General features: G+C 41.7%; 2 protein-coding genes across 6 annotated transcripts in view; one reads left to right on the forward strand and one right to left on the reverse strand.

Annotated features, from left to right (window-relative positions):
* LOC139464003 (WD repeat-containing protein 37-like) overlaps nucleotides 1-6140 on the forward strand; it is a 31617-nt gene extending 25477 nt beyond the window's left edge. For both annotated transcript variants that reach the window (XM_071245496.1, XM_071245497.1), the window contains exons 6-11: nucleotides 1273-1457; nucleotides 2365-2425; nucleotides 2551-2736; nucleotides 4062-4200; nucleotides 4856-4990; nucleotides 5684-6140. In XM_071245496.1, coding sequence (XP_071101597.1) covers nucleotides 1273-1457; nucleotides 2365-2425; nucleotides 2551-2736; nucleotides 4062-4200; nucleotides 4856-4990; nucleotides 5684-5921 — 944 coding nt within the window. In that variant the 3' untranslated portion in view covers nucleotides 5922-6140. The remainder of the gene's footprint in view (nucleotides 1-1272; nucleotides 1458-2364; nucleotides 2426-2550; nucleotides 2737-4061; nucleotides 4201-4855; nucleotides 4991-5683) is intronic.
* Nucleotides 6141-17184: 11044 nt separating this feature from the next.
* The window catches only part of LOC139464004 (double-stranded RNA-specific editase 1-like), a 224287-nt gene continuing 215498 nt past the window's right edge, over nucleotides 17185-25973 (reverse strand). For all 4 annotated transcript variants that reach the window (XM_071245498.1, XM_071245500.1, XM_071245501.1 and 1 more), the window contains one exon: nucleotides 17185-20752. In XM_071245498.1, coding sequence (XP_071101599.1) covers nucleotides 20232-20752 — 521 coding nt within the window. In that variant the 3' untranslated portion in view covers nucleotides 17185-20231. The remainder of the gene's footprint in view (nucleotides 20753-25973) is intronic.

The raw sequence follows: 25973 nt of genomic DNA on the forward strand, positions 1-25973 counted from the left end.
GTGTGTTATAGGAACGGCAAGTGCAGGTGTGTAATAGGGATGGCAAGTGCAGGTGTGTTATAGGAACGTCAAGTGTCGGTGTGACGTAGGGACGGCAAGTACAGGTGTGTTATAGGGACGGCAAGTGTAGGTGTGTTACAGGAACGGCAAGTGCAGGTGTGTTATAGGAACGGCAAGTGCAGGTGTGTTACAGGGACGGCAAGTGCAGGTGTGTTATAGGGTCGGCAAGTGTAGATGTGTTATAGGGATGGCAAGTACAGGTGTGTTATAGGGACGGCAAGTACAGGTGTGTTATAGGGATGGCAAGTACAGGTGTGTTATAGGGACGGCAAGTACAGGTGTGTTATAGGGACGGCAAGTACAGGTGTGTTATAGGGACGGCAAGTACAGGTGTGTTATAGGGACGGCAAGTACAGGTGTGTTATAGTGATGGCAAGTACAGGTGTGTTATAGTGATGGCAAGTACAGGTGTGTTATAGGGACGGCAAGTACAGGTGTGTTATAGGGACTGCAAGTGTAGGTGTGTTATAGGGACGGCAAGTACAGGTGTGTTATAGTGATGGCAAGTACAGGTGTGTTATAGGGACGGCAAGTACAGGCGTGTTATAGGGACTGCAAGTGCAGGTGTGTTATAGGGACGGCAAGTACAGGTGTGTTTATAGGGACTGCAAGTGCAGGTGTGTTATAGGGACGGCAAGTGTAGGTGTGATATAGGGACGGCAAGTAAAGGTGTTTTATAGGAACGGCAAGTGTAGGTGTGATATAGGGACGGCAAGTACAGGTGTGTGATAGTGATGGCAAGTACAGGTGTGTTATAGGGACGGCAAGTACAGGTGTGATTTAGGGGCGGCAAGTGTAGGTGTGTTATAGGGACTGCAAGTGCAGGTGTGTTATAGGGACGGCAAGAGCAGGTGTGTTTTGGATCAACAAGTGCAGGTGTGTTCTAGCCATTGTAGTCAGCCAGTCTGGATAAGACAGTGATCTCCTTCCTCTATTGATGCTAACAACTACTATGTACTGGAAGCCAGTGTCCTAACATGCCCATACTACAGTGATGGCCTGGACAATTTAGAAGACTGTTTTATTTCTTCATCATAATTCTTGTCTGCCCTGGGGGGCAGTAGATTATTGGCGTCCTCTTTTGTTTCATTTCTTGTGTTTGTTTTCAAAGCTGCTGGGTCACATGAAGCAATGGTGTAAGTTGTGAGAGTCATTTTGAGTTTATGTTTTGTGTATTTATGAATTCAAACATGCACTTGCTGTCTTTTTCAGACCACCGGGCCCGCATATTCTCTGTTGAGACTGGTCAGTGCTTGCTGCAGTATGCCGGACACCAGGGGTCAGTCAACTCCATCCGGTTCCACCCCAACCAGGACCTGGTGCTGACGGCGTCCGGGGACGAGACTGCACACATCTGGAGAGCAGTGGTCACGCCTCCCTCACATGCGGAAATAGTGGTTTGTAGACATCTAGTGTCCCGCTGCCCACAGCACCTCCCTCACATGCGGAAAAAGTGGTGTGTAGACATCTAGTCTCCCGCTGCTCACAGCACCTCCCTCACATGCGGAAATAGTGGTGTGTAGACATCTAGAGTCCCTCTGCCCACAGCACCTCCTGCCTACCCATAGCACCTCCTGCCTGCCCACAGCACCTCCCTCACATGCGGAAATAGTGGTGTGTAGACATCTAGTGTCCCTCTGCCCATAGCACCTCCCTCACATGCGGAAATAGGGGTGTGTAGACATCTAGTGTCCCGCTGCCCACAGCACCTCCTGCCAACCCACAGCACCTCCTGCTTGCCTTAATAAGTCAATAAAATGAGGCTTGGTTGGTCACCATGTGTTATGTGGAAGATTGTGTGACTTTGTACTTTGAGGATGGTTGCTCATGCTATCAACCACTGGTTTGCTTATCCCAGGTTTGATTCTTTACCTGTCGCCATCATATGGCTGAAATATTGCTGATTCATCATCATAAATCATCATACACGTATTCATATAGCCACATGTCGCTATGTAAGTGCAATGATCTTGAACGTGATGTGATGTTAAACCCCATGTAACCTCACTAAAGAAGCAGCTGTACTTATCACTGACTGCCTCTGCCACCTACTTGTTTCTCTACCTTGTAGGTGCGGTCGGGTAGCCTAGTGGTTAAAGTGTTCACTCATCACACCGAAGACCCGGGTTCGATTCCCGACATGGGTACAATGTGTGAAGCCCATTTCTAGTGTCCCCCGCCATGATATTGCTGGAATATTGCTAAAAGCGGCGTAAAACCATACTCACTCACTCACTCACTCACTCACTCACTCACTCACTCACTCACTCACTCACTTCTCTACGTTGTTACTGTGTGTTACAGAAGTCCCACTCCTCGGGGGAAGATGAGATTGATGGGTCGGAGAAAGAAGATGTTGGGGATGGTAGGTGATTTTACTGCATCGTCTTTAAAGTCGTTTTTTGTAAATTCTGTCTGATCATATAAATGAACATTTTGCAAGATGATGACTGGGCGATCTTAGTAATTGTGAGTCCGCCTCTGTTGTAGATGGGGGTGATCTGGTACAGGAGAGCAACAAACTCCGCACACCGCAGGTGGAGCTCACAGGACACACTGATGTTGTTATTGCTGCCGACTGGATGGTGGGAGGAGCTCAGGTCATCAGTGCCTCATGGGATAGGTTGGCCATCTTGTATGATGCAGAAACAGGAGAGCAGATCAGCACACTGTCAGGTAGGGGTCATTGATGTGTATCTGGATATACCTGGGATCAGGTAGGGGTCATTGATGTGGATTGGAATACACCTTGAGTCAGGTAGGGGTCGTCGTTGTGGATCGGGATACACCTGGGGTCAGGTAGGGGTCGTCGGTGTGGATCTGGATACACATGGGGTCAGGTAGGGGTCGTCGGTGTGGATCAGGATACACCTGGGGTCAGGTAAGGGTCGTCGGGGTGGATCGGGATACACCTGGGGTCAGGTAAGGGTCATTGATGTGTATCTGGATACACCTGGGGTCAGGTAGGGGTCGTCGGTGTGGATTGGGGTACACCTGGGGTCAGGTAGGGGTCATTGATGTGTATCTGGATACACCTGGGGTCAGGTATGGGTCGTTTTGCGGATTGGGATATACCTGGGGTCAGGTAGGGGTCATTGATGTGTATCTGGATACACCTGGGGTCAGGTAGGGGTCGCCGGTGTGGATCGGGATATAACTGGGGTCAGGTAGGGGTCATTGATGTGTATCTGGATACACCTGGGGTCAGGGAGGGGTCGTCGGTGTGGATCGGGATATACCTGGAGTCAGGTAGGGGTCATTGATGTGTATCTGGACACACCTGGGGTCAGGTAAGGGTTGTCGGCGTGGATCGGGATACACCTGGGGTCAGGTAGAGGTCATTGATGTGTATCTGGATACACTTGGGGTCAGGTAAGGGTCGTCGGCGTTGATCAGGATACACCTGGGGTCAGGTAGGGGTCGTTGGCGTGGATCGGGATACACCTGGGGTCAGGTAGGGATTGTTGGCGTGGATTGGAATAACCCTTGAATCAGGTTTTACTCTGTACTACAATACTGCATAGGTTTGTTTTCTTACCCCATAGCTTTGAATATGTGGGATCTTGTTCAAGTGAACCGTTTCAAGTTTTCATTATTCACTGTGCAGAGTTGTGCCCCTTGGTCATGCCAGGATCAGCACTGTTGACTTTGAACCCCAGAATTGGCTTGATTATGGACTTTCAGGACCCAAGTTCATGGGTTTCACCAGAGTGGTAAATGTTAACAACCTTTATGTTTCCTCCATGTTACCCAAGTAAGCTGAAAGGGCCTGATATAATGGAGACTATGGTCGAAGTGGTAAGCCCAATTCACTTTACAGTAACCACATTCTCTGTGGGAAGTTTCCCTCGAATGACGCATATGTGACCTGACTGATGTGTGTGATTTACCCCTACTTGTATTGTTGCTCATGCTATCAACCACTGGTTTGCCTTCCCAAGTTCTGTTAATTACAGCTGTATAAAACAACTCTGACTAATGATCTCCTGTGATGATGGCAGGGCACATCCAGGAACTGAACGAGGTACGAGCACATCCAACACAGCGACTGGTGGTAACGTCGTCAAAGGACACCACTTTTCGGCTGTGGGATTTCCGTGATTCCGCCATGCAGGTGAACGTGTTCCAGGGACATACACAGTAAGTCTTACAAGGATCCTGCGTTTGTGGGTTTGAATCCCTGATTTGCCCTGATTATGATGTCAGCACTAAATCCGTGATTGTGGGTTTCGACATCACATATGAAGGGGACATTCAGCAGTGTTACTGAAATCCATTTCAAAGCTGCGTTAAACTCACTCACTCTCTCCCTCATGTTTTAGACTATTGATGAGTTACTTGTCAACACATGTATTTATACCTTTGACTTGGATGAACAAAGCTGGCTTTAAGTGGCCCCTCAGTGGGTTGGGTGGTCAGGCTGGTGACTTGGTTGATTGAGTGTCATATATGCATTGTACCCTGGCAGCATGGATCGTTGCTCATATTATCAATCACTGGATTGTCTGGTCCAGCCTTATTGACAGATAGGCATTGAATATTGGTGAGTGTGGCGGCGACACAATATAACACAATATAAGAACAGGACACCAAATTATGTGTACTTGTGTTAATTTAAATTTATAATAAACCTGAAAATGCATCAATTGCCGTCATCAAAAACTATTTACATGACCTGTGCCAGAAATCAACAGTCTCATTCAGTCTCCACCTGGACATTCACGGGAGCCCTGCCCATACTTCGTGAGTGTACTAGAGATAGAATGTTGCAAGTTGTTTGTGTCTTGTGTTTCAGACCTGTCACGTCAGCAGTGTTTGCCGGGGGTGACAAGGTGGTGTCTGGCAGTGACGACCGGACGGTCAAAGTCTGGGACCTCCGCAACATGCGCTCCCCTCTCTCCATCATAAAGACTGACTCCGCCATTAACAGGTATGTGACAGACTGACTCAGTCGTTAACAGGTATGTGACAGACTGACTCCGTCATTAACAGGGATGTGACAGACTGACTCTGCCATTAACAGGTATTTGACAGACTGACTCTGCCATTAACAGGTATGTGACAGACTGACTCTGCCAGTAACAGGTATTTGACAGACTGACTCTGCCATTAACAGGTATGTGACAGACTGACTCTGCCATTAACAGGAATGTGACAGACTGACTCAGTTGTTAACAGGTATGTGACAGACTGACTCTGCCATTAACAGGTATGTGACAGACTGACACAGTTGTTAACAGGTATGTGACAGACTGACTCTGCCATTAACAGGTATGTGACAGACTGACTCTGCCATTAACAGGTATGTGACAGACTGACTCTGCCATTAACAGGAATGTGACAGACTGACTCTGCCATTAACAGGTATGTGACAGACTGACTCTGCCATTAACAGGTATGTGACAGACTGACTCAGTCATTAACAGGGATGTGACAGAGTTAAAAGTAATATTGTAGCACCCACTAGTTTGAGAGTAATTTAGAATAAAATCTTTTGACCTCCTTACAATCACCTCTGTCATCTTAAAATATTTTCAAATATGTTTTTGATTGTGTAGGAGAGGAGATGATGAATGTAGTTGTACACCTTTCTTGAATCGTTGGATCCACGGTCATGTTTCAGACTTGCTGTATCCCAAGCTCAGAACATCATCGCTATCCCTCACGACAACAGACACATTCGACTGTTTGACATTAGCGGTGTGCGAGTCGGACGCCTCCCACGTAGCAACAGACAAGGTCACTCACGCATGGTGTGCTCCGTGACCTTCGCCGACGACAACCAGACGTGCAATCTGTTCTCCTGTGGCTTTGACAGACAAGTGCTTGGGTGGCACATCAACTGTCAAACCAAGGAGTAGTCTCCCCTGTGTCAAGGCCTGCTTGCTTTGTTTACAGTGTCACTTGTGTCCCTGGTGCACTTGTCATAAGATACTGAAGGGAAATGAGAATTTCTGGAGGCCCGAATGTCATATTCTCAGATTCATATCCTGCTCTGGTTTGCTAGTGAATGTCCCGAGATGACAACAGTGATTTCTACACAGCAGAGTTACTGTAAATATTATTCATTAATATTGCATCCTTGTGAAAAGATTCTGAAAAGATGATGTCATGAAAGCAGAACTAAGTATTCAAAATAGAAACAAGTTCTATAAGGAATTAAACCAGTTTACACTTTGTACAAAAATGGAGCTATGTGAATATATTAGGTGGTACTATGCATATTGTACTTTGCATGTTCGATCAACTTACGGAACACAGCGTAGTAAACACCAGAAGCTACAGCAGGAAGATAATGTTATTCTGCTAATGGTGTTGTCTGGCCACCTACCATGAGTCATGGGAATGTTTTTTCACCCCAATGACATAGAGTTGGAGTAATTTAATTAAAATCAGATATTTTACTCCCGCTTTGGTTCCTTGGTCTGCTGGCCTGAAAGCCCTCATAGGTCACGTCAGGTAACCCTAGCAGACGTAGCCAATCAGATGTCTGCTTCCTGAAACGTCATTTCGCCTCTAATTCAGAGATTTTGATCTTAACAAAAGACAACCCACACAAATCACCTCCTGCCAAGTGTCCCAGATGAAACAACACCTAAAATATCCACAACATAGCAAGGAACTGCCATGTTTGGTTTGTTTTAGTTTCCAATTTTCAGAATTCAGATTTGCTTCACTGATTGGTTCGCTGACGTGTACTGAGAAGTTAAAAGCCTCAATGCTTATTGGTTAGTTGGTGTGGTCACCTGATGTGTCCGTGGGGGCACTGGTGGCCCAGTCGTCTAAGGCGTCACGATTCGCTGTGCAGAGTTGCGTCCCTTTGGCACGCCATAAACCTATGATTGTGGTTTTCGAATCCCGATTCGCCCCGATTATGTTTCTAGGTTTGTCTTCACCATACCTGTGCTTGTGGGTGAGACCTGTATCACTTCGGGCTTTCCTCCCACATTAAGCTGACACACCGCGATATAACTGGAATAATGTTAAAAGCGGCGTTAAACCGAACTCACTCACTCACTTATGTGTCCGAAGTTGGGAGTGTCAGATCTTCCTGCAGAAAGGTGTTGAATTGGAGTAAAAAATCTAAATTTAATGGTGGGATCTGAATTTTCTGTCTCAACCAAAATTCAGGTTTTTTAAAAATCCTTATTAATAGTGAAATCAACTTAATATTTTGACATGTGATGTATTTAAAGTGATTGGGACTGTTCGTGGTTGATTGGTATTGGGAATAACAGTGTTGGGTTGAGTAAGGTTGAGTTGGTTATTTCATTTAGTAATTGATGGTTGACAAAATGCTTTTCTTTCTTGATCACTTAGCTCGTTCTAACAGTTATGAGTTTATACACATTGTTAACAAACAATCATGTTTGTGTTTGTGTTTTCAAAAGTTTTCTAAGTTGTTTATATGATGGCGTTTGTTGTTTCACTGACTACTGCTGTGTTTGTGTGTCATCTCTGCATGGTTCATCCATTTTACTTTTCATTTTGTAAAATAATAAGTGCTAATATTTATTGGTTTTTTTTAGCTTGAATTTACATTTCAGTAAGTTTCTAAGTCTTATGACTATTTATTATGGAAATAAGTCAGGTTTTTGTTTTGTCAGTGAAATATTGACCCATTGTTTGTTCCTGGAAGGGATGTCATGACAGGTATGGTTTGGGTTACAATAATGACAAGGGTAGATTCAAGAAAACTTCCAATTTCCTGTTGCTATGGCTGCAAGAGCTCATTACCCATGCATAGCAAAAGCCATAAACCAATCAGATATTTCCTCTGTGAGAAGTGAGTGGCCCAGTGGTTAAAGTAGTTTTTATCCTACCAAAGATCAAAGTTTGGTTCCAGAAAATTTGGTACTATTTGGTACTTGCAGTGATATAGCTGGAATAGTGCTAAACATGATGTCTCAACATTTACACTCTCTAATGACCCTGTAGACACAATTTATGGACAAATACTTCTTTAATTACTGTATAAGCTGGATAACATCTTCTTTGTCACTGTAATCCATAAATATTATCCAAAAATTGTGTCTACAGGGTCATCCATCAACTTCTAAGTAATGCCTATCAGACAGTTCTAATGACCCTGTTTGGTAAATATGACTGAATAAACTAAAGTGTGCTTTTATGAATTCAAGTCCTGGCAGTTTATGTATATGTTATTTGACATAATGATGTTGGTATTCCACAAATAAGGTAGTAATGGATTGGGAAGGCAAGGCAAATTTCCTACGCTTGTCAAAATTCGATTCAGGTGACTTGGGAGTCCTAGCAAATTTAGTTGAAGTCATTCCAAAACTGGGGCAGCTGGATAGTGGTTAAAGCGTTCGCTCGTCACGCCGAAGACCCGGGTTCGATTCCCGACATGGGTACAAAGTGTGAAGCCCATTTCTGGTGTCCCCCGCCTTGATATTGCTTGAATATTGCTAAAAGCAGCATAATACCATACTCACTCACTCATTCCAAAACCACTTGTTTTACCTGTAGGCTAAGATGTATATCAGCCCCCTGTAGGGGCCACATAGAAGCCACAGACTTAACCATGCAGGCCCTCTGCTATTTCTGCTAGCCATGGTCCAGAGGACCAGCAGTTGAATCAACCCCTGTATTTAAGAGGATTGCTAATGGTCCTTTCTATACTTTAGAATGAATCTTGCTGTCCAATACTCTTTTTCTCAGTTCCAAACAATGGTCACTCGATGTCATATCTTACAAATGTACATCCTTATATTTCTCTCTTGAAATACTCAGGGTTTAGGAACAAACAGAATCTTTGTAAATATTTCTCTTGAAAATACTCATATTTTTTTCAATCTGTACCAGGATGTTCCATGATTTGACTATCTGGGCCCTGTGTCACAAAGTGATCGTAGCGGTACGACTAATGTAAATCTGTGTTAAAGTAGGCATGATGGGGTAGTCTAAAGTGGTCACTCGTCACGCCGAAGACCTGAGTTTGATTCCCAAAATGGGTACAATGTGTGAAGCCCATTTCTGGTGTCCACGGCTGTGATATTGCTAAAATATTGTTGAAATATTGCTGGAATATTGCTAAAAGCAATGTAAAGCAATAGTCACTCAGGCACTAGGTTAAAGTCACAGCGCTAGGATCACTTTGTGAAATGGTCCCCAGGTCAGTATTTGTTTGTCTGCATTGATTAATGGATTCTTAGGATTCTTTTCATCAGTGGAACTTAACACAGTTTTTTTCCAAAATATAGATAATTATGAACTGTAATAAACTCTTTCAGACTGAGGTTTGAGAAGACAAATATATGTGCAGACTGTTGTACACATATATATCAATCAACATATAGATTCCTTTCTAGATCTGCAATTAATATAATTTTTAATGCTTAACATCAACTAGGCTCATCTAATAAATGTTTAAAATTGTCAATCTTAACTATGATAATCTTTAAAAATGTAAATGTTTCTGTGGCAGTGTAATATTAATTTGGTATTGATATTCTTTCATTTACATTGATACAGTATCGATATTCATAACTCGATATACAATGACATCCCTAGTGCAAAATAATATTATTCAAACAGTTTTACTCAGGGACCGACCGCTATGTATTCTGAAGGAGAGCTGAAAAATAGGTTATTGGTAATTGGCTCCTTTCAGAGAAATAAACTGAATATTGTGAAGCGGTGACCCAAAAATATTCTGTGGCTGACAAGAACCTACCCACCCACCCCCATCAAGTTACCAGGTCGGTCCTCTCCATGCATACCGGGTATGTGATACTTCAAGATGTCCTACATGTGCTAGTCATGCCGATACCTCAACAAATGTAGACACAGGGAGGCCTTTCTCTGGAATGCTGCTATTCTCAGAGTTGGCCATTATGGAACAGTGATGTGGGTTCACCTGCCCTCCCTGCTGGCCGTACAGACATGGAGCAGTCTCATAGTGGCTGTACCAGCTGTACTCACTGGTTCCCCTCTCTGGGGGAACAATTGCACAGTTCCTGAAACCTCATTATTGTATGTATGTTTGATTCCCGTCCGAATTGGATTCCGGGGTAGAATAGGTCTTCAGCAACCCATACTTGCCGTAAAAGGCGACTATGCCTATCGTAAAAGGTGACCAACAGGATCGGGTGGTCAGGCTCGCTGACTTGGTTGATACATGTCATCGATCCCAATTGCGTGGACCAATGTTCATGCGGTCAATCACTGGATTGTCTGGTCCAGACTCGTTTATTTACAGACAGCCGTAACATAGCTGGAATATTGCTGAGTGGGGCGTAAAACAACAAACCAAGCCCGTCCGAATTGGGATAGCCAAATACGGTCATCCCTATTATTCTTCATCCCACATTCTGGATGATTACCATTGAGAACGTCTAGCTATTATCAATATGTGTCCATGAGGTGTTTATCCACACATTTGTTTATTCTGGGAACAGTACTATCCAGATTAATGGGGTTCCACTGTATAAAGCAGGGTGGTGTTGTGTGTGATTTACAGCACAGTCAAAGAGTAGCAGTAAGTTATCTCCCTTACACTGCTTGAACTGCTGTGTACTGTGTAGCTCCATCACATTCTCTGTCAGCTGTTGAATGCAAATGAATGCACTGTTGTTCCAAGGTATTTTAATGAAGCAACTGTTTTAGTAATGATAGATATTGCTGCTGGAGCATGTGACCAGCAGTAGCTGCATTGGTTTGTATAAATAGCATGTGAAATTTCATCATTTACAACAATGTAAAAATGCACTGCACTTGTAATGTTCAAAGCTTTATTAGAATGTTTATTTAGTTGAGGGCTTTTAACATCTTCCTTCATAAAGCACCATAATATCAGTTTTGTCTCATGGATGTGATACGGATCAGTATTTACAAACCAAGGGGAGATAACTTGACTTACAAGGGGAGATAACTTGTGAAGTGGTAAGGATGTGGCTGCATCACATATTGAAATCAGGAATGATTCTTGCTCCTCTATTATGTTGATACTCTGTTTTTAATAAACATATTTGATGTCATTGGACTTACATCCAAGTTGACAGAGGTATTGTGTCATTAGTTATACTTTTCTTTGCTTATGTGATGTCTTGTATTGAATACATGCATTCCTAGCATGTCTGTGTTTAATTGTTGACCAACATCACGCATTGTCCCCAAAATGTAACTGATTCTGGTGTCGTGGTGTTGGCATGGAAACAATTTTAGAATACAGAGAGTTGTGATTTGTCTTGAAATATCCATTTTCTGATCTCAGAATTGTTGAGGGATTTGATAGCAATATTACATTGGTAGATGAAAACATGTACAGTTTGTCTTGTTGGAAATAAATAAATCTGTTTCTTGGAATTAAATTAGTATATTGTTTGATTGTTAGACCAATGAATGGAATATGGCTGCAGTAATAATGGTCATACTGACATCCTCTCCAAAATGTTGAGTCATTCTTAGGCATACTTTAAAGATCAGTCACTTATTGATGTTGAGTACACCTGGACAACATTTATCACATCTTACTATATTATTTCCTTTTGTTTTGTTTTGTTGCATCACTTTTCAATTTTATGATAAAAAACAATTAGTTTTGTTTATGACGTGACATCGTCATGTCAAATAACTGAAATTGATTTTCTCATAATATGTTTGGTAACTGCTCCAAGACAACAGGTACTTAACTTCCAGGATTTATCTTGACGTCCTCAGGGGCAGAGATTTCTCCCCCAAATCTGCAGCAATTGACATAAATATTTACAATTTGAATTAAAAATTTCACCATTGTCACTATTTTCCCCCCAATTCATTTGGCAAATGTCGTTTGGAATCCTAGATACTTCTCTGAATATATGACCCACTCCTTGAAACCATCTGGAGGAACATACAGTGTTCTGGTACCAACTCCCCATAAGGTATCGATGGTACCTTGGATATTTATCAAAGTGAGTTCAGTGTGATTTGTAGATATTTCCAAAAGACATTTGTATATATATATTTAATTCTACAAAAGAAGTGGTGGTGCTGAATGTACGGATATATATTACATAACGTTTGCACACACCTTTGACTAAAGTTGATGGTGAAACCGCATTATTAGTGGCTCATATTGGGAAAGGGAGGTCACTCTAATTTCAATCGGGAGCTATCTCCGTTGTTTTCGTATTTACGAAAAATGGCGTCAGTCACGCTGAACATTGTCGTTGCTACAATTATTAATTGGCCATCTAATCCAAAAGGTAAACCGTTTTCTTAATTAAATGTTGGAAGACAACATATATTTTTCTTCTCATCCGTAACTTGCAGAAAATTAAAAATTGTGCTGGCCAATGGAATGAATATCTCGTAAATATTCGTTTTCAACAAATGTGGGCCTACTTTATTTCCTTAATAGAGATGACTGCAGGTGGGCCCACATTTTAGAAAGTCGATAGTTTTCATGTGTTGAGTGTAATATGTACATCTTCTTTGGTTGGTTCAGTGCTGGTAGCAATTTCCTAAAATGTGGGCCCACTCTCCCCCCGTCATATATGGTCATCGAGACAAGTGGGCCCACATTAGTATAAGACTACAGAAAAGCTTTATTAGGTTGGCATGGTGCTGATAATCTATTTCTAAATTTGGGCTTGTATGTTTTGCAACAGGAAGGACCCCATTTATAAATCGCGAAGTTCAATTAACTTACTGATAATCTTTTTCTATAATGTGGGCCAACGTTGTTCACATCATTTATGGTAATCGAAACAAGTGGGCCCACATTTGTATATCGCCTACTGGTAGCTTCATTAGGTTGCTTTGTTAGATCTGATAATCAATTTCTAAACATGGGCCCACATTTTCCGCCATAATGATTGCAACAGGAGGGACCACATTTATAAATCGTTAATATTCATAAGGTTGGCTCACTTATAACCATTTTCTAAGATGTGGGTCCACTCCTTCCGGGATATATATATATAGATCTAGTGATCGACACAGGTGGGCCCACATTTGTAAATCGCTAAGTCATTTAGTGGGCTCATATTTGTAGTTATTTTGTATGGATATGTAGCAATATATATTGTTCTCATTTTGTTATATTGATGGGAAATGTGTTTATAAATTATTTAGTGTAACGTATGTTACCGGGAACTTGTTCCATAAAAGGAATAACTCATGAATATTAATGACCCCATGACCTAGTAAGTAGTTATGCGATGTTTGTACAAGTGAGTCCTGCTGTAGTTTCTAAGCATTTGTATATTCTAATCCAATTAAAAGTCACAATACTCATTCTAAATAGACCAAAATAGTAGTTCGTAATATAGATTTTTGACGTAGAACATATTCTCTACAACAGGTGTGTTTAGTTTTGAATGTGGGCCCACCTCAAACTTTCAGTTACCGGTAGGCATGCCGAGTTAACTCCCTTCCCGAAACCACCGATAATGCGGTTTCGCCAAGATGACACTTCTGGCCCTTAAAGACCCGTGAAGATCCGGGTTAGAATTGGTCTTCAGCAACCCAGGCTTGCCGTAAAAGGCGACTATGCTTGTCGTAAGAGGCGACTACCAGGACCGAGTGGTCAGACTCGCTGACTTGGTTGATGCATGTCATCATATCCCAACTGTGCAGATCGATGCTCATAATGTCAATCACAGGATTGTCTGGTCCAGACTCGCTTATTAACAGACCGCCGTCTTATAGCTGGAATATTGCTGAGTGCGGCGTTAAACAACAAACAAACAAAACAAACCTGGTCCTTAATAAATGTTGTGTAGTATATATCAACTGGGCTCATTCATGGCTAGCTTGATTCAAGTCATTCAATCACAATTTTGTCTGCTAAGTCAACATTTATGATGTAGTTTGATCTAGCACTTAATGATTACATCACAGAAACAATGTTTCAGTTTCACATTGAACACTAATTTCTAGGCGTAGACTCAGAATGGAAGTGGGCGTCAGACTGTGGAACATAGTTGTGTTAACGGTCAACTGGTGCTTTTGGTCTGATGCCTGTCTCCAGTCTGTGTCTAAACTAGGATACTGTCTGTGTACTGGTGTTTATGGTCTGGTGCGTGTACCCAGTCTGTGTCTAAACTAGGATACTGTCGCCTAGCATTGGTGAGCCGTGAACAGATCAAGCTAGCTAGTAAGACCTTTGTCATGAAACTGAATGAATCTTTATCCACAATTTGCCACCATTAATCTGTCCCCCTCAGTGATGTCTGCTTGTTGTAAATTATGATTTGCTTGGTTTTAAGGATACTGCGAGTTTGTTTAGAAGCTGTGACCTAGCAAGTGTCCACTGAGGTCAATCAGCCACACTTGGTAGATGAGTACCTTGAGATGAACATTTGTTGAGGGACAAGAACTTACAAAATAGGGCCAGATTGTCTTAGTAGAATGTTTGAAGATGTGATAAGTTATTAAGATTGTTCTTATTCCGTCAGCAAATGGAGTTGGGTGACTGAGAAAATGAAGACTGTTGCTCTACCTGACACTGTGCTGTGTCTTGTCCTCAACATGTGATACAATGTATTTTGCCCACACTGTTGTTTATGATGCTTCTCTAGCAGGTTCTGTGTATATTGTGTAGAATAACTACTGTCCTGTAAATTTAATCTTTCCATTTGTTTTCTTGTTGTTTCTTCCATTTTGTTGTAAATGTGATTTTCAAAGAAGTCGCATTTTGCTGTGCAGAGTTCTGCCCTTAGGTGTGCAAAGATCCAATGATCTAGTGTTTGAATCACTGATTTGTCCATATTATTAACCTTGATCACTGTCACTGTGATATAACTGAAATACTGTTCGAAGCAGCTAATACCCAGATAACCTGGAGCGACCACATGCAGATCACTATGGAGCGAATACATGCAGATCATCTACTTTAATCTTCTGGCCCTTCATGTTTTGGAGAAGATTTTGAATTTGTTTTTAAATCCAAGGTTTCCTGGTGGCCATATTGAAATTCCAATTCCTTGAGCAAACATCCACACAAAATTTCAGCTGAATCTATCACACCATTTGAGAGAAGTCGGAAAATGTAAAAAGTTATGGACGATGATGGGCGACCTCAGGCTAGGTGTGCTAAAATCAAGTTCACATCTGTTTAAACAACTTGTGATAGACTGTTTAATGGCTTGTGAGCATGGATTTAGACCATACTTAGCAATATGCCAGCAGGAGCACCAGTGGGCTTCAGACATTATACCCATGTGGGGAATCAAACCTGGGACTTGAGCACGACAAGGGAACACTTGGTTACCCCATTGCCCATGTTGTCCTGTGTGGTTCCTGACCTGTCTGTATCGATGCCATCTTAGTCTAACTTTCAAAACTCCAGTACTCATGGTGTAGGATGTCTTTTGTTTGTTTGTTGTTTAACACAGCACTCAGAATAATTCCAGCTATATGACAGCGCTCTGTAAATAATCAAGTATGGACCAGACAATCCAGTGATTGACATATCACGAGCAGCGATCCACGCAATTGGGATACAATAACATGCATCAACCAAGTCAGCGAGCCTGATCCCGTTAGTCGCCTCCTAGGACAAGCATGGGTTGCTGAAGACCCTTGATGTTTACAGGTCGTGAAGAATGTGTGAAACCTTGTGTGCCGTGCTGTGACTTGGCTGAACCCTTACTTAACAAGCCTGAAAACATGGCTGTCACTCACATAGCTTTAATAGTGTAGTCAAGAGGCATGTCAAGATGGTGTTCCTTGAGATCCTCACAGTGAGTACTGTCTGGAAGAGAATTTATAGATGTCAACTTCTTTATTATGAGGAACACAATGTTTCGGAGTATATACCTACTCCTTCATCTGGTGAATAAGACATTTCACATATGACGGCAGTGTTACTGGTAAAACCCCATGGGGATGCCAGGTTGGAATAGGTCCCCAGCAACATATGCTGGTCCCATGAGACAACTTCCTGGATCGTGTGACATGGTTGATTGCATGTCATCATACCCGGGAAGGCCCCGTGGGGATCCCAGGCAATAATACAGTTCCCCAGCAACCAATACTTGATAGGAGATAGATGTGTTGCTGAGTGTAGCATTAGTGAGTGAGTGAGTGAGTTTGATTTTACGCCGCTTTTAGCAATATTCCAGCAATATCACGGCGGGGGACACCAGAAATGGGCTTCACACATTGTACCCATGTCGGGAATCGAACCCGGGTCTTTGGCGTGACGAGCGAACGCTTTAACCACTAGGCTACCCGACCGCCCCGAGTGTAGCATTAAACGACATACATACCCTGAAGGAATGGATGTTTGATCACAATACCTGGATTGTCTGGCCTACGATTATTTACAGGTGGAAATAATATTTAATACCCAAAGAGTAATCTCTCAGAACTACAGATGAGTTGAAATGGGGTTTAGAACTGCATTCAAGATTATTGCAGTGTGTGTGTGCGTGCGTGCGTGCGTGCCTGCACTGGTCCAGACCGATGCCCATTTTATAGTGCTAGCCCACTGAGATACCATGCCAGAGTTTAACATGAATACCCCACTCAGACATAATAAACTGGCCTTGTTGTTATCCTGCCTGCCGCTCTGCATTTAGGGGCTGAAACAAGTACCATCTCTAACGTCTTCTGGTATAATGCAGTGGGGGATCTCTCCGGGCAGAAGCTCTACCACTAGACCACTACCACTAGACCACGGCGGGTCTCAGGAACTACAGAAGTTCAACATAATATCAAGTTTCAGCCATCGAAACAGACCCTGAAACAAATATATCCAATAAAGCCCTACAAGTCTAGACTACGGCAGTATCAGTAGCTGAAAATGAAGAAAGTCTCTTGGCTCATGACTATACTTTAACAACTGTTTTTTGTTGTTGTAAAATATGTTAATTTCAGAGACTAGTCTAACCATCAAAGACAACAATATAGAACTGCAAGGAGTTTATTTGTATGAAGCTTCAAGTTAACAAATGTTGGTGATCAACAGGAATATTTGAGGGTATGATATGATCTAGTGACATGGCATCAAAGGAGAAAGTATGTTATGAGTTGATATTACATATTGGAAATCTTAGACCTTCATTTAGGGACCGGTCATTTATTATAGGGGAGGGTCACCAAAACATGTGACAGTCTCTAGGGGAGGGTTATAAAAAAAATACACATATTTGCGGAGGGTTCTGAAATAAATGGAAATAAAATGTAAAGTGCTTTTGCATTTTGTCTATAGGGAGGGTAGTATTTTCGGTACATTAGTACATCACCCCCTGTAAAAAATGACCGGTCCCTTGGAACAGACACACAGAATATCTTCATGATTACAGAATTTTTTTTCAAATGTGAAAACTATTTCTTTCTCAGTTAAGTACACACAGCATTGAGAATTCATTAAAAACTGATGCTGGTGAAACCAACTGCCATGACCTGAAGACAAGGATGAACATGGACCAAAGTGCCAACACCTTTGCTGATTCCTTCTGGCTCCAGACGCCATTAGAGAAGTCCTGATGCCCTGTACATAGCTCTCATGGACAATTTACACATGTTAGATATATATATACCAGCAGCATCGGACAAGCCGACCTCGCACCTCCTGAAAAAGTATTAAAGAGGGTACATAAGGGGTGAGCGAGTTAAAACTTAACGTCACATCAAAGATGGATACATAAGGATTTTGATTTTGTTACTGAACAGCTTCTGTTTAAGATAGGGGGTCACTAGTGTGAATAAACTTGACACTTACTTGAATACAAAATAAAATTCAAAGATGATGAATCAAATCGACCTGGAGTTTGAACTCTGGCCATGCATCAGAATTGAACAAGATCATATCTCACATTTACGTTAGAAACAGTTCAACCATTTTATTATAACCACTTGTGATGAATTTAATACTTACTAGGCGTATCGAGATATATATTACAGCTGGTTGCATCAAAGTTAATGTGTTCAACAGGGTCGGGTTTCATGGAACTTAGTCTATGAAATTTGTTATTACACAATAAATTTCTTAAAAGTTATTTTTTTCCCCTGAAGTGGATAGTGCCTAAACAAGTCTAGTTTTTTGTTTCATATAATATATATATTCCACAGTCCTGGTGCATCACTAGGTGCAACTCCAACAGTGTTTCATTGAGCTGTCAACAGTGTTCCATCACGTATGCAGTGGATTGCTCACTTGCTCTCTCACTCAATGAGGTCATATTACCACTTTGGTGCCAAGAGGGTTAACCTAAGTGGATCCTGGCAGGGATGGGGGAGACAACTCTGCAAGAGGATGTTTGCATTGAGGAAAAGTGATAAGGTTTTTTACTGTACACACACAAGGTTGCTGCTTCTGACGGATATCGGGACAATCTTCAGGATCGCTACAAAAGTCACCTGTCGGGTATGTGTCCAGTACTCCAACTACACAAAGTAAACACACCAACTTGGAAAAAAACAAACAAATGTAAACTGTGTGAGCAATTACTGAGTAATGCTGAGTGTTCAGCCAAGAGTCGGAACCAACAGACCCACACTGCCAGGTTGTTCCTTAGAGTCCTGTCACAACTTCTCTGTCACATGACTTCAACTAGTTCCACTAGCTTTTGGCAATTTTCAAAAACTAAATGCTACTTGGGCCATTTGTTCATCACTGCAAGTGGTTTGCAAGTAAAGAAAGGTGTGCATTCACTACCAGTAGATAAGACAAAAAGTCAATTTGTTTTTATATATTAAAAAATGACATTTTCCAAAAATTGTGACAAGTGACATTCTCCAGATTAGAATTCTAAACCTAATGTTTTTAAACTTGAGAAAAACATTGATCGCAATGGCAGATGGGACATATCAAAGACTATCAGAGTGCTCGTCATGACAACAGCTTGACACTCCAGAAACAATGTTAGAGAAATTACCTATAGCTGTAGGGAGCTCAACAGGAACTCTGCCTATAATTTCACTCTTTCAGCATGCTATATGAACCAATAGCAATAACTCTGCCTATAATTTCACTCTTTCAGCATGCCATCTGAACCAATAGCAATAACTCTGCCTATAATTTCACTCTTTCAGCATGCTATATGAACCAATAGCAATAACTCTGCCTATAATTTCACTCTTTCAGCATGCTATATGAACCAATAGCAATAACTCTGCCTATAATTTCACTCTTTCAGCATGCCATCTGAACCAATAGCAATAACTCTGCCTATAATTTCACTCTTTCAGCATGCTATATGAACCAATAGCAATAACTGCCTATAATTCCACTCTTTCATCAAGCTATCTGAACCAATAGCAATACCTCTAACCATAATTTCACTTGGACATCCACTTACTATAGCAATTACAATATCTCTACTTTTACATATCTAGAAATCAGCCCAAGATTTTGAGACAAGCCCCAAAATATGATTTCTCTTAACACTTTTCTGATCTTCAAAATATTTGGTTTGGAAATATTGCACAAATCTTTGATATGTCCCGTTCTAAAACATTTGCGCACAAATGATTAAAAACTATTGTACATATCAAATGAAAGTGGTCATGTTTACATATATTTATACAAAATACTTCCTTTCACATCATGATTTTATAATTTAAACATTTACCTTTTTAATCATGTCAAAATTTGTAACAAATTAACAGATGAAACAAAATGAAAAAGTATAAGAACACAGATGAATAAAAGAAACAAGTAATTGTTGCAACAAAACATTCGCTGCAGGGGCAGCGGAATAAAATCACAAAGTACAATGGCTAAAAGTAAAAGAAATGAGAACAGGAAATCCCAAATTAAGTTCAGTGTGAAGTGGATGCTAGGCATAGTGGCAGAAAAATAACCAATTATCTAAAAATACCAACACAAGCCTGGATAGGTTTAAAACTTGACAACCTGAGCAAACATGTCCCTTATCTAACTACTTTCTAAACAACCCTTTTCAACTTTCAAGCCACTATAAAAATACACACTGTTACCATTTCACTGCACCATGTACTGCGTGGTCCTCCATGGTCCTAGCATTTACAAAGAAACATCTTATAGTCATACAGACAAGGTAGTTAGAAAGAGAAGAAAGAAAACTAAGTTTTACTCTCACAATTACATGAACACATATCTCAAGTCTCAAATATAGTTCTAAATTTAATTCAAAACTAATCATTTCTTTCAGTACAATCATCATGTTTGAGCTTAAACAGTGGGATGCATCTCACCAGGAAGGGAGATAATCATGTTAATGAAGGGAGACAACTCAACTTGAAATAACCTCAAACTGGTCAAGCTCAATGGGTTTCGTCACCCAGCTTCCAAGCCCACTTTTCTGGAATGCTTTGAATAGCTGCTGCTTAGCCAGTTGATAGTCCATAACGGCAGCCTTGGCTTCGGAATACAACTTTGGACGTGTTGTGATGGTCTGACTCGTCACGGAGGACACCTGGCCGAAGAGTTTGTTAAAATGCTGAAACAATGACTGCTTGCACACACGAGACATGGGACCTTGTTCGGTCTTCCCTGTGGTGGCGTTGATCACCTCCAAGCCGTCGTCGCCGTTGCACCAGTTGACGCTGAAGTTGGGTGCCTTCCCTGGCTGCCTTGATTCCGGGTTGGATATGCCACTGAGGAAAGGCCTATTGAGCATGAAAGGCATGTAAATGTTCTCGATGTTGTTGATGCGAGCGTAGACAGCGCGGGAGAGGTGGTCACCGTGGTACAGGCTGCCCAGGACGATGCTGTCGATGTAGATGGGCTCCACGAAGTGACTCAGTAGAGACCCTGAAACAATCAGTTACATCACATTTAACAACATGGCTGGGGTTGGTCCAATAAATACAAGGTACATGTATCAGAACAACTGCTTCTCACATTTCACGTCCTGATGCACAATGGGTTTTCTTGTGTGGTGTAAGTACACTGAGAAGCACGTGGTGCACATGGCTGCAGTGTAATATACAGAACTGCTTGCTTGTCCTGAATCTGGGCTTGTTTGTCCTGACAGTCATATTTATTGAGCAAGTACAACTAGACATGACAGACAATGCCCAATGGAAATTAAAAATAATGATGTACCCATGAAGACCAAGATGGAACCCAGTGAGAAAAGTGTCCTGTAAATAATAATGACGAGTGAGTGAGTGAGTGAGTGAGTGAGTGAGTGAGTGAGTGAGTGAGTGAGTGTGACTTTATGCCACTATCAGCAATATTCCAGCAATATCACTGCGCGGTACACCAGAAATGGGCTTCACACATTGTACCCATGTGGAGAATTGAACCCTGGCCATCTGCATGAGGAGCGAACGCTTTACCACTGGGCTACCCCACCATCCCCGATCAGTGAGTGAGTGAGTGAGTATGGTTTTACGCCGCTTTTAGCAATATTCCAGCAATATCACAGCAGGGGAACACCAGAAATGGGCTTCACACATTGTACCCATGTCGGGAATCGAACCTGGGTCTTCGGTGTGACGAGCGAACGCTTTAACCACCAGGCTACCCGACCGCCCCTCCCTGATCAGTGACTGAAATTGTAAGCAATGATCCTTGCCAGTTTGCTTCAGTGACACGCAAACATCAACCCTTAATCCTGAGATGCATGCACATCGTTAAACGTTAAAACCCATTTTCCTTCCTTTCAGCTGCATTTAAAAAATATTTTTTGGGGAACTATGACCATAAGATCAGTTAAAATGAACCTGCATAAGCCAATAACAAAGTTTGGTTCTAATTCACGATCCATTTGAAGTCAGAGGTACGTCACACACATTCTCCCAAACAAATTGACTGATCATCGTTGATTGACATCAGCTATCTTGCTCACAATAAATATGTCAAAGTTCTGCTATCTATATCTTTCTAAATGCAGAAAAAGTTTGCTTTATAAACATATCTGTCCGAAACACATCAAAACGACAAACATGGCTCCCTATTTAACGTAATGTCCACCATACTCTTTACTCCTTGCTCAAACAAAATGCTTTCAGCCAGCACCGAGTCAATTGACCAATCAAACTCCCATGTCAGATAAATATTCAGTGATTGACTGCTGTAATTAATAATGTGTACACTCCTACTTTGTGGATAACTGAACGTTGTGTGTTGACAGAACATCCTTCACAGAGATGCTATTTATGGTCTATCCCAAAATCTAAATCCATTCCATAAATTATCAGAATATATTTTGTCAGATCTGATCTTTATCAGAAATCAATATATCAGTAAACAAAAACTATTTCTCAGTACGACTGATCCATCATACACAGAAGTACATCAACTCATGTATTTCTTCAGACATCCCGACTCTCCATGTTGACATGGATCATAGAGACTCCTAAAGCCACCAGTCTAGTGATGACATCTAATCTCATCTAACAACTGACTTACATCGACTCAATCACAACAACTAATTATATCATGTCGTTATGGCTAATGTAGCATGACATTACCTAGCCAATCTCACCATCACACGGGGAAATATACTTCGTTTTTCAGAGATGAAATACAGATAATTACTACCATGTCATTCTTTCAAATTGCTAAATAGCATTTGTGATCTGACATCTGAAATGAAAAAAGCTTGGCCAAGATGAGGCATGGAGTATTTGAAGTGATGGCCTGACAACACTGGTACCTACTGACAACAACCGACACAGATAGCAAAGCTATAATTACTTCTAATGGGCAGCCATGCATGGTCCTATTCTATGTACTTCACTGGTACCAAACTGTCAGAGATTGATTTTTGAAAAAAGATCCTCACTGTAATAAAGTATTGATACAGTGCCTCCTGGTAAATTCATGGAGACATTTGAAAATACATAGGCATATGTTTTGTATTGTTTGTTTTATGCCACAGTAAGCAATATTCCAGCTCCAGGAAGCTGCATGTAACTAATCCAATCTGGTCCAGGGACCTTTCCAACAAGGCGATCGTAGCACTAAGGTGATCGTAACTCTCATACTTTCACATAGACTTACGACAGTTGTAGCCCTACGATTGCTTCACGGAATTTGGACCTCGATGGGGCCTTGAACAATAGCCACTCCAATGTTCATAAACACATCAGAGTAAAACTTGCATTTCCACCATTTGACAGGAACCAAATTACATGTTAGGCTCTGTGTCTCCATGGTGAAGAACCCGTAATCACTTAAAATTCTAAAAAGTCTTTGCAATAATTTTTCAGCGCATGCTGACATGTTAAGTTGTTTCAATAATGTTTTTTGACATTGGCTTACAAAAAGTTTCCTCCTCTGGATCACATGCACTTAAGACAAGCAAGCCCCAATTCTTTCATCTTGCATGACAGAGCTTGTGAAGAAAGCCACACTCCCTGATCAGTTCATCCATTGTGTTCATCGAAAACCCCGCACGTTAGCAGGAAGACGAAGATCGACAAAGATTAATGACCGACAATTTTGTGGATAAAGTCAATTCTGTCGGAAACTTCCCTCACGGAAACCTAACATAAAACACCTTCATATCCTCCAACAGATATTGTCCTGGTATAAAAACAGTGTTTCTCTTCTGCTGACGAGATCAATGGAATGATCTCTCCCCATCTGGAATGATGGCCGTCGAGTCAAAACTTATCCCTATCCATTTTACCCAGCGATTAAGATTATGTATCTATTTCTGTTCCAGTTCTTGTGATCTTTGCCAGAAGTGCATCAGTCATTTCACATGAGTTCCTGGTCGATTTTGATCCAGATTTCTCTTTTTGACCATGGTGTGTGTAGTTTTTATCTGTTGAGGCCGACTAACGTTCACTTGTCCAGGATCATCTTTCACATTCGCTATTCTGATCTATTCTTCACAATCAGGAAAGCTGTTCGAACTCAAAAGCTAATCCAATCTTGTCTTTCACCTCATCAGTATCCGAATGTAAGCAATCAATAGCACACAATAATGAGACTGAGGAAGACAACCTCCGGCATGTGTGGTTCCAGTCAGGGTCATAATCCTGAATACCAGCTATTGTTCTTGTGTGACTGAAATCAAGGATTGATTGTATCACCTGGTCAGTCTGTAGCTGTAGGCTTGCCCTTGTTTGCTTTGTTAATTGTTCAGTGCTGCACTTGACCTCCTTGAAGCTAGATGATGCAGTGACTGATACAGTATAACACAAACCCTACTGTTAGGGTAGGATAAGATGACACGCAATCCACCAACTCACTGACCATCCGATCCACTATCACTTCTTACGACCACCACGGGTTGCTGGGACAGATTCTGACGCCCTCGGTTCATAGCTTGCTGAACTGAACAAGTTAGGACAGTTTCAGGAACAGGCTATTTGTAGAAACATCTTGGCAGGAGATGGACACTTTACAGACCAAGATGCACCCTCATTGAAAGATCTCATACCTGAATGAACTAAGTACACAATTTCTAAGGTTCAGTACTTCCCATTACACAATCTATTTTCAAAGCTACCTATAGCTGCTTGACAAAAAGAAACACCCCCATTGAAAGATCTCATACCTGAATGAACTAAGTACACAATTTCTAAGGTCCAGTACTTCCAATAACACAATCTATTTTCAAAGCTAGCTTTAGCTGCTTGACAAAAAGAAGCATCCCCATTGAAAGATCTCCTTCCTGAATCAACTAAGTCATCCTCCCACAAAGTGGACCTGGAAATGGCCTCACAACCAAAAGCAAGGTGGTGAGGTGTGGTGAGGTGAGGTGAGGTGAGGTGAGGTGAGGTGAGGTGAGGTGAGGTGAATTGGGTTTTAATGTCACGTCAAAGATTATTGCACTTAAATAGCAACATGCATGCATGCGTGTGTGCGTGTTTCTCTGCTTTTACTAGTCCGAACTAATGCCAATTTTATAGTGCTAGCACACTTAGATACCATGCCGCAGTTTAACATGAATACCCAATTCAGACACAGTATACTGCCTCCACGCTGACCAGTCCTTGTTTAACCCCTTTATGCCGAGCGTCAGACAGGGTAACAACAAGTATCATCTTTTAACATCTCTTGGTATCACACAGTCAGGGATTGAACCCCGGGCCTTCTTCTCTCTGGGCAGATGCCCTACCTTAGACCACAAAGTTGGTATCAAAAGCACGGAATCACTACATTCTCTACTTCTAGTCACAACTGATAACTGGGCAACAAGCATGGCACACTGTTCCTTTTCTCAAAGCATAAAAATAAAGATAATTAATTGATTCAGCCACTACCAATTCTTTTGACGAACTCTAGATGTAGAAATAAAACTCTCTTTGTCGAAGTTTGATATGAAGCCTCTCGTTCGGTTACAAGAGACGAATTCATCCATAGAGAATATTCCCATTCTATGAAATGATATATTTCGGTGGAAAGGAATTAATCGTCTCAGAAATGACAATTGACATGTGCTTTCTCCTCCCTGCAGGCCCATGGTATCTCCCGACTGGGGATGTCTCGTCTTGTCTCAAACAGAAGTCCCACAACACTTGTCTGCTGCACTGAGGATCATGGGAATATTGATCCCCTCACAAGACCTTATGGAAGAGGGGAAGCATGGCACCGAAACTCCATGGTAGCTTAACTTTCTGTCACTGGCCATTTTGTCCAAGCAGCTTGAAATGTCTTGTATGAACACTCTTGCTTCGAACACTCTTATATGAAAAGCTTACATGAACTCCTCTGCAAAAATGCCCCTGCAAAAACAGCCGTACAGGAAGTCTCCTGTAAGAACACCCCTGCAAGAACACCTACACATGAAGTCTCCCGCAAGAACATATATACATGAAGTCTCACACAAGAACGCCCCTGCAAAAACAACTATACATGAAGTCTCCCACAAGAACGCCCCTGCAAAAACAACTATACATGAAGTCTCCCACAAGAACGCCCCTGCAAAAACAACTATACATGAAGTCTCCCACAAGAACGCTCCTGCAAGAACATATATACATGAAGTCTCCCACAAGAACGCTCCTGCAAGAACATATATACATGAAGTCTCCCACAAGAATGCCCCTGCAAGAACACCTATACATGT

This window comes from Haliotis cracherodii, unplaced genomic scaffold, assembly GCF_022045235.1.
Source record: "Haliotis cracherodii isolate W230 unplaced genomic scaffold, xgHalCrac1.p SCAF_16, whole genome shotgun sequence".
Classification (NCBI taxonomy): domain Eukaryota; kingdom Metazoa; phylum Mollusca; class Gastropoda; order Lepetellida; family Haliotidae; genus Haliotis; species Haliotis cracherodii.